The sequence below is a fragment of the Aquarana catesbeiana genome, unplaced genomic scaffold (genome assembly GCF_042186555.1).
Source record: "Aquarana catesbeiana isolate 2022-GZ unplaced genomic scaffold, ASM4218655v1 unanchor232, whole genome shotgun sequence".
NCBI lineage: Eukaryota > Metazoa > Chordata > Amphibia > Anura > Ranidae > Aquarana > Aquarana catesbeiana.
The window spans coordinates 606,581-618,727 of NW_027362660.1; the positions used below are offsets into that span (position 1 = coordinate 606,581).

The 12,147-nt window shown below is 46.7% G+C and overlaps 1 protein-coding gene across 2 annotated transcripts; it reads left to right on the plus strand.

Moving 5' to 3' along the window:
* The first annotated feature begins 3,540 nt into the window (after positions 1–3,540).
* Positions 3,541–11,874, plus strand: LOC141121799 (uncharacterized). 2 transcript variants are annotated; one of them, XM_073611520.1, is made up of 8 exons: positions 3,541–3,614; positions 4,844–4,971; positions 5,058–5,181; positions 5,298–5,395; positions 5,485–5,712; positions 5,792–5,998; positions 6,122–6,263; positions 10,502–11,874. In XM_073611520.1, exons 3-8 carry the CDS (start codon positions 5,097–5,099, stop codon positions 11,512–11,514), a joined length of 1,773 nt encoding a protein of 590 aa, XP_073467621.1. In that variant the 5' UTR covers positions 3,541–3,614; positions 4,844–4,971; positions 5,058–5,096; the 3' UTR covers positions 11,515–11,874. The 2 variants fall into 2 exon arrangements, with proteins under 2 accessions (XP_073467621.1, XP_073467622.1); XM_073611521.1 differs by lacking the exon at positions 5,485–5,712.
* Positions 11,875–12,147: the final 273 nt, after the last annotated feature.

Sequence of the window (12,147 nt, forward strand, 5' to 3'; positions counted from 1 at the left end):
AGCTCACCACCTTGTGGAGCTCAGAGGAACTGCATCTCCGGGAAACGTCTGTTTAGTGTGAACACGGCCTTGTGCTGTGTGTGTATGGACTGTATATCCTTATAGATGGGGTCATCTCCACTCCCACCAAGGGGGATAGAAATATATTACTGCTCGGGGGGGAGACATTTTGGCACCTTTGATTTTGCAGTAAAATTGATTGCAGATTTAGTCATGCATAGTTGCCAACTGTCCCGGATTTCCCGGGACTTAGACGCCATTCCCGAATTTGTGGTGTCCCGGTAAATGTCTAGAGAAATCCGGTTCTTCACGATTTTCGCCGCCGCCGCTAGAGGTCCGCGGCCGGTGGAGACATTGTCTCCGCCGGCCGCCATTTTATAGAAGTTCAGGAAGACGGCTGGGGGGGGCTAGACGGAGCTTCTGCGTCGCCGACCACCCTACGCCCCACTCTGCATTGCCCCGCCTACCCCCCGCCCCGCTGCCAGTCTGTTATGGAAAGGGGCGGGGGTTCTAGCCATGCGGCCGGCGGACACTACTACACTATGACACCTCTGAGGTGGGGGGTGCACCGCTGTGGGAATCTGATGTAAGGAGGGCTCCACTGGGGACACCTGATGCAAGGGGGCTCCACCGGGGCCACCTGATGTGAGGGGGGCTCCACTGGGGCCACCTGTGAGGGGGGGCTCCGCCGGGGACACCTGATGTGAGGGGGGCTCCGCCGGGGACACCTGATGTGAGGGGGGGCTCCGCCGGGGACACCTGATGTGAGGGGGGCTCCATTGGGGACACCTAATGTGAGGGGGGGCTCCACTGGGGACACCTAATGTGAGGGGGGCTCTGCCGGGGACACCTAGTGTGAAAGGGAGCTCCGCCGGGAACTCCTGATGTGAGGGGGGGCTCCGCCGGGGACTCCTGGTGTGAGGGGGGCTCCGCCGGGGACTCCTGGTGTGAGGGGGGGCTCCGCCGGGGACTCCTGGTGTGAGGGGGGGCTCCTGGTGTGAGGGGGGCTCCACCGGGGACTCCTGGTGTGAGGGGGGCTCCGCTGAGGACTCCTGGTGTGAGGAGGGGCTCCGCTGGGGACTCCTGGTGTGAGGGGGGCTCCACCGGGGACTCCTGGTGTGAGGGAGGCTCCGCCGGGGACTCCTGGTGTGAGGGGGGCTCCGCCGGGGACTCCTGGTGTGAGGGGGGCTCCGCTGGGGACTCCTGGTGTGAGGGGGGCTCCGCCGGGGACTCCTGGTGTGAGGGGGGCTCCGCCGGGGACTCCTGGTGTGAGGGGGGCTCCGCCGGGGACTCCTGGTGTGAGGGGGGCTCCGCCGGGGACTCCTGGTGTGAGGGGGGCTCCGCCGGGGACTCCTGGTGTGAGGGGGGCTCCGCCGGGGACTCCTGGTGTGAGGGGGGGCTCCGCTGGGGACATCTGATATAAGGGGGGCTCCGCTGGGGGCACCTGATGCAAGGACAGACTCTGCTGGGACACCTGATGCAAAGACGGACTCTGCTGGGACATCTGACGCAAGGACGGACGGCTGGTGGCAGGCAACGTGGCTAGTGACACGCTCAGGGATCCCACTGATTCTGCATTATGGTGAGTTGAATGATTTCATTTTATATTACAATATAATAATAGGATTAATGCACTTCAATCATCCAGACACCATAACAACCATGGTGCCGGGATAATTGAAGTGCTAACACCAGGTGTTTGGAGTATCTTTATCTGCTGATTGTTAAACTTTCTAGAATACACATATTTCTATTGTTGTGTAGGATCTGGGGCTGCTGTCCCTCCATCCCTCCCTCCCTCTCCCCCTCTCCCTCCCTCCCTCTCCCCCTTTCCCTCTCCCCCTCTCCCCCTTTCCCTCTCCATCCCTCATTCATCTCAGACTCTAACCACACCCTCTTGAGCCATGCCCATTTAAGCCACGTCCACTATGTCATGCAAACCACGCCCATTTTTCGCCACGTGTATATTTTTCCTAAGCCACGCCTACAAATGAATGCCCCACTCCCTAATTATTGTACGGCTCCGCCTACAGCCACAAAAGTGTCCCACATTTTTTTTTACAATGTTGGCAACTATGGTCATGTAGAACATCTGTTATATGGATACAAAGAACCCCAGCCGAGAGTAAAGGGTGGAAATGGCTCCTGATCCCCAGATTTGGGCAATTATGTCACCAATATAAATAGAATAAAACCCGCGCTATGTGTAACAACTCAAATACCTACAGAAATAACTTATACCGGACTGCTGCTGTAACAAAGGTAAGTATTCCCTTTATCAACTAGAAGAGCATTATGTGTCACAGCGCTGTCCTATTGTGTGTGCACATAAATCATCACCAATACACTAAAATATGTGGAGACATTCATATATAAAGATACTTCATTGATCTTATTGTGTTTGTCAATAAATTAAATACACAGAATCATGTGCAAATTCATATACAACATGAAGTGCTTTGTGCTCAAGATGATGTTCCCTGCAGATCCACTGCTTCCACTTTACACCTACTTCTTTATTCTTATAATATTTGCTGATATATTAAATAAACTAAAAATCTGTGCAAATTCATGTAATAATACAATATTTTGTACTCAGTATAGTGTTCTCTGCAAGTCCACTGCTTCCACTTTACATCTACTTCTTTAAAAAATCCACCAATCAATGAAAAGTTGATAAGGTGTAAAGTTCTCGGTGCTCCAAACTGTGCCAGCTGTAGTGTAGCCACGCCTTCTTCCACCTCTTACACACGTGATGGTGAGGGCGCCCCCTTAGTAGTGCTTCCCCACTCACCAGAGCAATATGACTCCCAGCTTTTCATCTACCAGAGTCACCAACATCCTTCACACTCTCCTCACCTCCGATGGCAAAGGAACTGGATCCTCCTCGCTCACTCCTGAGAGTCTGCTGAGCTTTCTGTCATCTCCCTCCTAGACTCCTCCTCCGACCGCTGTTCCAGCAGGAGCTCCGCCTCTTCATACACACTCAGAGCTCCGCCTCTTCATACACACTCAAAGCTCCGCCTCTTCATACACACTCACAGCTCCGCCCCTTCATACACACTCAGGGCTCCGCCTCTTCATACACTCTCAGAGCTCCGCCTCTTCATACACACTCAGAGCTCCGCCTCCTCATACACACTCAGAGCTCCGCCTCTTCATACACGCTTAGAGCTCCGCCTCTTCATACACACTCAGAGCTCCGCCTCTTCATACACACTCAGAGCTCCGCCTCTTCATACACACTCAGAGCTCCGCCTCTTCATACACACTCAGAGCTCCGCCTCTTCATACACACTCAGAACTCCGCCTCTTCATACACACTCAGGGCTCCGCCTCTTCATACACACTCAGGGAGGAGAGGAAGGGGAAGGATATACAGTACATACACACACAGCACAAGGCCGTGTTCACACTATGAGATGTTTCTCGGGACTGCAATTCCTCTGAAGTTCCACAAGGTGGTGATCTCACTTCTACCCAGATAGGAAGTCTCTATGGAATACAGACAGGAAGTGATGTCAGATACAGACAGGAAATGATGTCAGGTACTGGCAGACTTTCCATTTGATAAGAGTAGAGAGAAGACACTGCAGGACCTGGCGGCAGAGGAGGTAATATGTAGATTAGCTCCTTCAGGGTGATCAGTTGATGATTAATATATCTTCCTTCCAAATCTGGCCATACATGGTTCAGTTTTATCGATCAGCCAGCGGGATGAGAGGAAAAAACTGAAGTGATTCCCCCATCCACACATTGGAGGGGGATGGGGGAATCCTCCCCGCTGCACTATTGTATTCTGACAATGGGGGGCGCTCCTCCGCTCTCAGAATACACAGATCAGTGATGAAGCTATTGGCTGCAGCCGCTGATGGAGTGACTTTTATCCGGCAGTGACCACACATGGATGGAAATGTGACCGATCCCTGCTGAACCAGCTGAATTTCCATGTCTCTATGGTCACCATAAGTGACTTCCTCCCCTCCCCCTCATCTCCTTCATTATGTAAGTCATGCTGAGATAATCTCCCATTGGCTGAGCAATATTCTCATTTGTCTCTGAGCTCCTTCTTGCTATTCCTCGTCCTGCCTGTTGTTTCCTTGGATTGATTTTCTGTGTAGTGACCCCGGCTTCATCTCTTGGATGCGCTCGTCTGTTGCTTGTCCTGACCTTTATCCTGATTCCTGGATCTCCTCCTCATCTCTCCTCCATATCCTCTTACACAGCTTTTCTCCACACCTGCAGTGATCCTGGGGGGTGGAAACTTGGCACCAGCATTCAGCAAAATCCATCCCCACCATTAGGAGCTCTGGAGAAAATTGTCTGCTATTTACACTCCATTCCTCCGCACGTCACCTGATCACATGAGAGCTTACTTTCACAGATTCCTGACAGATTTCTGTATGGTAAAGTTCACTCTTCAGTTTAGGAGAGGTAGGACGCACCCAGGAGCAATGATTTGGTTTGCATGGGAACCTCATATAGAGGACCCCTCAAATCCCCCCATCCAAATGTTCATCCATCCAGAGTCTATAAGTCCTATGACATCACACTGACCTCACAGCTCCTCCTCCCAATGTCCCTCCATCTGGCTTTTTTTTCTGATGCTCTTAGGATGTGGGCGGACCCTTGGCATCCTAACTAACAAAGTGATACTGTTGGCCCTGCATTGTATGTAATGATGTCAGAACGCCTGCAACAAGCTTTTAACCCATGGAGTGTGGGGGTCCTTTCAGCGTAAATTTTGCCTCAGTCTGAACTGGGGCTATAAAAAAATGGAGACCTGAATGGTGAGGTGAGGAGGATTCTGGGAATAACATTTCATTTTACTATTTGTGTTCAGATCTAGAGTTTTCCTCCTGTGAAGTCTGGAGATCATATGACCATCACATTGCCTCCACCTCCCTCCCTGATAGAATAGAGAAATACAAAGAAGATTCTAGAAGTCACCAGAGAGATCATGGAGGAGAGGTGAGCGGTGCTGGGAATTCTGGGACATTATCCAGTAACAGACAAGGGATGTGTCTGGATGGTGACTGTATCATTGTGTGTGTCAGGTTCCTATAAGGTGTCAGGATGTCACTGTCTATTTCTCCATGGAGGAGTGGGAGTATTTAGAAGGACACAAGGATCTCTACAAGGACGTCATGATGGACAATCAGCCGCCCCTCACATCACCGGGTAAGAGGAGACTTTATTGTAAAGGAGAGAGCAGTATGGAGGCTCCACCTAGATCCCCCATCATCTGATAAACACATAGAAACAATGTATTCAGTCAGTGTGTGTGTTTCCTACAGATGGATCCAGTAATGGGAACCCACCAGAGAGATGTCCCCATCCTCTGTATTCCCGGGATTCCACACAGGAAGATCACACCATCCCTCACCATCATCAGGTAGATGAGGAACAATCACTGATCGTATCATTAGGATCTGTACATTATCTGCATTGTTACCATTGATGTCATTTTTATTATATATTCAGAGTGGAAACCTGAGAGATTCTAAAGTTGAGGACAAAGAAGGGATAAAAGAGGAGGATGATGAGGATGGGGCGATGAAGGAGTCAGAGTCTCTAAAAGAACACAAAGATCTGTACCAGGACACCATGGTGGGGTCATCCAACTACAGAAACCCACCAGAGAGATGTCCCCATCCTCTGTATTCCTGGGATTCCACACAGGAAGGTCACACCATCCCTCACCATCATCAGGTAGATGATTGACAATTATTGGTAGTTCTGATTTATAGACAGCATGATTGTTACATTGAATTTTTTATTATATATTCAGAGTGGAAACCTCGGGGATGATAATATTGTTGTTAAAGAAGAGTATAAAGAGGAGGATGAGGAGTATAGAGTGATGGAGGAGTTTTCAGAAGGACACAAGGATATGATGGAGCCACCTAATACCAGGAACCCACCAGAGAGATGTCCCCGTCCTCTGTATTCCCGGGATTCCACACAGGAAGATCACACCATCCCTCACTGTTACAAGGTTGGTGGGACGGAGGTTATAAAACACACTTCTAGAGACAATGTATGGATTTTATATGTGATGTCACAATATTAAAGCTTACTATATATCTTACAGATATTCTCTCTCATTTTCTTGATTTAGAGTGGAGATCCAATCGATATAGAATTTGAGGTTAAATCAGAAGAAGAAGAGAGGTATGTGAGGGATGATCAGCAGTCTATGGAGGAGGATGGAATAACGGGGACATTTATAGAGGAGGACACTCCTACAGAGATCAGCACAGGTGGGTCATTAACACTAAATACATTCCTCCACCCATACTGCTCACTGATTGGTCCAGAGTAGGGTGGGGACTGGGTGATATCAGCCTGTAATCCACTGATCACTTTCCTGAGCTGTGTTCCCCGTCCTGTATTCCTGTATTTCTCTCGGATAATCTTCCTTCTCTGTGCTGCAGACACAATTTATGCATCTAGACTGGATTTATGGAGATTCTGGGGTTCAGCTGGCAGCAAAATGTTCATTTTCTCCATAGGTGTTACTAGATCTAGGCACCTGAGGTATGTGCTTTGGGTCTTCTGCCCCATACCCGGGTATGGCAAGATGTCTGACAGACAATTCTCCCAGGATTACTTGTTCTGTTGTTTGCTGGCTATGCCAGGTGGAGGGATATGTCTGTATAGTCTCAGACCCAAGTCACTGAGTGCAGTCTCAGGAGATGGGAGGCAGCGGTGTGGGACCTCTGCAACTTGTCTCATGTAAACATTTAAACTTCCACTGATTACTGAATACCAATATTATGAGTCCTGACCCTTACACTGTATGATTTATATTGTACATTACATACTCCTGACCCCTGCACTATATATTCTATGTTGTACATTACATCATTCTTATTTTATAAAATCCTAAATGTTGTATCCTATATAATAAGTTGTACATTACGTGGGCCTTACCTCTTTTGCACCCATTTTCTACCAGCTGGACATTTTATATCTGATGATTTGATTGGAGCACAGACTCTTACATGTTGATAATAATGTGATAACATCCTCAAACTTGGGAACCTTAAACAGAAAGTGATAATGTGGGAGGAGTCAATAACCCAATGATGGTGGTCTTCAGGATCAGTCCAGTCTTCATCTTGGTTCCTCTCCCCCCATCCTCACTCTCTGACCTCTGGTGGGGCTCAGCCCCGCTGTTATTCATGACTAAATCATGGACTAAATAAGGAAGTGCAGGACTTCTTGTGTTGGGAAGATGATAATGAGTGATAGCGGGGGGGTGGGGACACTCGTCCTATAATCCCCTCATCACTATCACTCCTATAAAAGACAGTTCTCGTTGTTCCTCACTCTCTGACTAAGGTCCATGAATAAAGAATTGATCTGGTAGGAGATCAGAGATGTAGGGCTAAAACAACTAATCGATTATGAAAATAGTTGTCAACTATTTTCATAATCGATTAGTTGGTCAGTCGATTAATTGGCCTGCATACAGAATGCATTAATTCTTTACATATCAGAAAATACAGCTCAGTACACCATCCATACATGTCAGTAAATGCCTGAGAATTTGAATGTGTGAGAAGCAATGCCTCATGGGACATGTAGTCCTGGGCAAGAGAAGGAAGCAAGTGATTCTAAAGGCAGAAGTTTTTGTACCTTCCTATAGGGGAACTCTATACTATACTTTGTGGCTTTCTATAGGGGAACTCCTGAAGGCAGGAGGAGCCAGAAGTATAGGGGGGCAAAAGTGAAGAATCAGAGCTACTCTGTGCAAAACCATTACACAGAGCAGGTAAGCATGACAAGTTTAACACCTTGCCGCCCATGCTATAGCTGAAAGATGGCTACGGCGTGAGCCTTAATTGCCGGGAGGGCATCCATGTACGTCCTCCCGTGCATGCGCTGCCTGCACGTCACTGTGGGTCGTGGGCGCCACGCTCTGTGATCACTGAGTCTATGAGACTCCGCTGATCACAAATCGGAGTAAGAGGCCACTCTCGGGTCCCTTACCACGTGATCAGCTGTCAGCCAATGACAGCTGATCACGTGATGTAAACCGAAGATCCGTAATCTGTATTTTCTTCCCTCATGCTGTTAGCGTGAGGGGAAAAAAAAAAAACGATCACTGGCTTCTGTCAGAGGGACATAGGTCCCAGCCGCAGCTGCATTTTCTGAGCCTACCAGTGCCACCTATCAGTACCCACCAGTGCCACCTACCAGTGCCCACAGTGCCACCCATCAATGCCCACCAGTGCTGCCAATCAAGGCCCATCAGTGCCTCTTCATCAGTGCCACCGATCAGTGCTATCTATCAATGTCACCTACTATTGCCCATCAGTGCCACCTCTCAGTGCCCATTAGTGCCGCCCATCAGTGCAACCTATCAGTGCCTATCTGTTGTAATGCTTTCCATCTATCTATTAGGTTCTTGTGGTAAAACCAAGGAAGCTTAGACTTCTGAAGTGTATCAATGCTTTACTAAAAAAATCTGCACATACAAACTGTAGGATGCACAATACAACACAACTTCTAGCTTACAAAATATGTCTACAAATATAAGCATGTACAATATGTACACATTAAGTAAACTAAACAGTTACTCAATTGTATACATGCAGGAATAAGCAAATATATTAAATTCTTCTTAATTAAAAGTGGCATAAAATTAGTACATGACACTGCTAGAGCAGTACAGCTTAACCGTTAACGCGTTTCACGCTCTTGCGGAGCGCTTACTCATTCTTGCGGAGCGCTTACTCATGAGTAAGCGCTCCGCAAGAGCGTGAAACGCGTTAGCGGTTAAGCTGTACTGCTCTAGCATTGTCATGTACTATATTTATGCCACGTTTTGAATAAAGAAGATTTTATTTGTTTGCTTATTCCGGAGTGCGGCTGTCCAGATCTTTTTCCTGCACGTATACAATTGCAACAGCAATTGCCAACACCTGGAGCTCTCACCTTTTCACACAGTGGAGGACAGGAGATTTGAACCTGAATAGCCTGGAGCTGTGGTAACTATCTTTGTTTAAACAGTTACTCAACTTAGGGGTCAAGGTGTCCTTCCTAGTTCCTTGCTCAGAGTCCAACTCACAAAAGCGCCTCCAAAGTTATCGAGCTCCTCGCATCCATGTCTTCCTCTTTGTCCTCCCAAACACATGTTTCTTCTTCCACCTCTCCCCAAGCCCCTCCCATCCATTTCCTCCATACACCAACTTCCTGCCAAGTACATCCTGTCTCAGTTATTTACATATCACTAGTGGGGGAAGGGCCTTTGTAAACATATGCTGTTACTAAACCTAACTCTATATTATTGAATAAAGTCACTATACAAATGGCCATAGCAACACATCTGTGCAGCCTCATCAGCGCACATCAATGAAGGGGAAAAAATTACCTGTTTTCAAAATTGTATAACAAACTATGAAACAGTTAGTTTGTTTTTTGTTTTTTTTTCAAAATTTTCGGTCTTGTTTTTTTTTTTTTTTTTGTAGCAAAAAATAAAAACCCCAGCAATGATTAAATACCACCAAGTAAGCGCTATTTGTGTGAAAAAAAATGATAGAAATGTCATATGGGTACAGTGTTACATGACCGCGCAATTGCCATTCAAAATGTGAGAGCGCTGAAAGCTGAAAATTGGCCTGGGCAGGAAGGGGTTGAAAGTGGCCAGTACCGAAGTGGTTAAAAAACATTAAAGCAATATTTACAATGACTTTTAAGGGCTCGCTGCAGGGAAGATCAGCATCTGAACCCAGAGAAGGTGGAGGCTGATAGACTGGAGGTAATAGAAAGCATTACTATTACATAAAGTAAAAGTTTACTAGTATTGTGCGTTATTTATAAAATTATTATATTCATGTAAAAAAGTCTCAGCTTTCAGTATTACTTTAATATAAAAGTCCCCCTCCTCCCCCTCTAATCTCCATATATCTTCATGTGTGACTCCCAGGTAAAATCCCCATATATCCTACTTCTGGGTATATTTATTATATATATGATATAAGACATATTACTTTCACTATTTCACAGTATAAATGAATCCCTTATAGTAGTGATTATCTGCTGGTTTTTGTACTTTAAAACCATCATAACAGATGATTAAAAAAAATCTCATGCTGCTCTTACTAAATGTCCTATGCTGGTCATACACGGATCCATTTTTGGATGAGAATATTCACACAAATATTTGAAAATGTTGATTTTCAAAATAGGCGTGACTCAACCTAGGCACATACCTTGGATCTTCTGCCCCATGCCTTTGTGGAGACACTCGTCCTATAATCCCCTCATCACTGTCACTCCTATAAAAGACAGTTCTCCTTGTTTCCTCACTCTCTGACTAAGGTCCATGAATAAAGAAATGAACTGGTAGGAGATCAGATGACCCATTTACTAGTTACCTTGAGGGGGGAATTGTAAGATCCTCAGAGAGAAAGCTGCCTGATGTGGGCGGAGTCCTGTTATAGGGGAACTCAGCTCATGTCTATTAATAATCTTTTTATTTCTATTTTAGTAGATGGACGGGAGATGAGGAAAACCTCAGAGGATTGTCTCACTTTGTCTCCAGACTGTAAAGTAGAAGATGAGGACATCACACAGTATAGTCCAGGAGAAAACCCGACTACCTCAAATGTCCATCCGGCACCACACAGTGTAGATGGACCATCGTATTCCTCTTATCCTGAGGAACCTCAGACTGTGAGGGACGGTGCCGTCCTTCCAACAGATAAGAGGTTTTCTTGTACCGAGTGCGGGAAGTGTTTCCGTTATAAATGCCATCTAAATGAACACATAAGATCTCACACAGGGGAGAAGCCGTATTTCTGTACTGAGTGTGGGAACGGTTTCCATTCTAAATACAATCTTAATGTTCATAAAAGATCTCACACAGGGGAGAAGCCATATTCCTGTCCTGAGTGTGGGAAATGTTTTTCACAGAAGACCAATCTTTCCATACATCTGAGATCTCACACGGGGCAGATGCCGTATTCCTGTCCTGAGTGCGGGAAATGTTTTTCACAGAAGTCCAAACTTTACACACATCAGAGATCTCACACAGGGGAGAAGCCTCATTCCTGTCCTGAGTGCGGGAAATGTTTTTCAGAGAAGTCCAGTCTTTACAAACATCAGAGATCTCACACAGGGGAGAAGCCACATTCCTGTCCTGAGTGTGGGAAATGTTTTTCACAGAAGTCCGATCTTTACACACATCAGAGATCTCACACGGGGGAAAAGCTGTATTCCTGTCCTGAGTGCATAAAATGTTTTTCACAGAAGTCCAATCTTTACACACATCAGAGATCTCACACGGGAGCGAAGCCGTATTCCTGTCCTGAGTGCAGGAAATGTTTTTCACAGAAGTCGCATCTTTACAAACATCAGAGATGTCACACAGGGGAGAAGCCGTATTCCTGTCCTGAGTGCGGGAAATGTTTTTCAGTGAAGTCCAATCTTTACACACATCAGAGATCTCACACGGGGAGAAGCCGTATTCCTGTCCTGAGTGAAGGAATTGTTCCTCACTGAAGTCCTGTCTTCCTGTACATCAGGGATCCCACACAACCCTCGAGGTGTATTAGTGCCTTGATTGCGGGAAATGTCTTCTATATGAATGTTGCTGGACATCACAGCTCTCATGTGGGGAAGAAGCACACCCTGATATACACCTCAGATATACTCCATGGCTGATCTTCATCATGTAAGAAACAGTTCCGGTAGTGTGAAACTGTTCCTTTTTAGATTGTAAACTCTAACGAGCAGGGCCCTCTAATTCCTCTTGTACCAAACTGTAATGTAACTGTATTGTCTGCCCTCATGTTGTAAAGCGCTGTGCAAACTGTTGGTGCTATATAAAACCTGTATAATAATAATAATGTAAGAAACCGTTCCAGGGTTGTGGACATTTTTTTAAAAAACGACTTGTCCGAGGGACTGAATTGGGGTCCCAATCTCCTTGTCCCTTATGACAATCTCTTTGTTCCTCATCTACCAGAGAGCTCAGCAGCGGTGTGGGAGTTCCTTGAAAACAACAAGCCGACATCGGCAAAGGACAGAACTCTGTGAATGAATGGCACGGCCGCGCTCTTTTCATAAAGTGACAGCCAGTACGGGGAACTTCTCCCCGCACTGCTGTCACAGAGAGGACTCAGATCGCTGAGC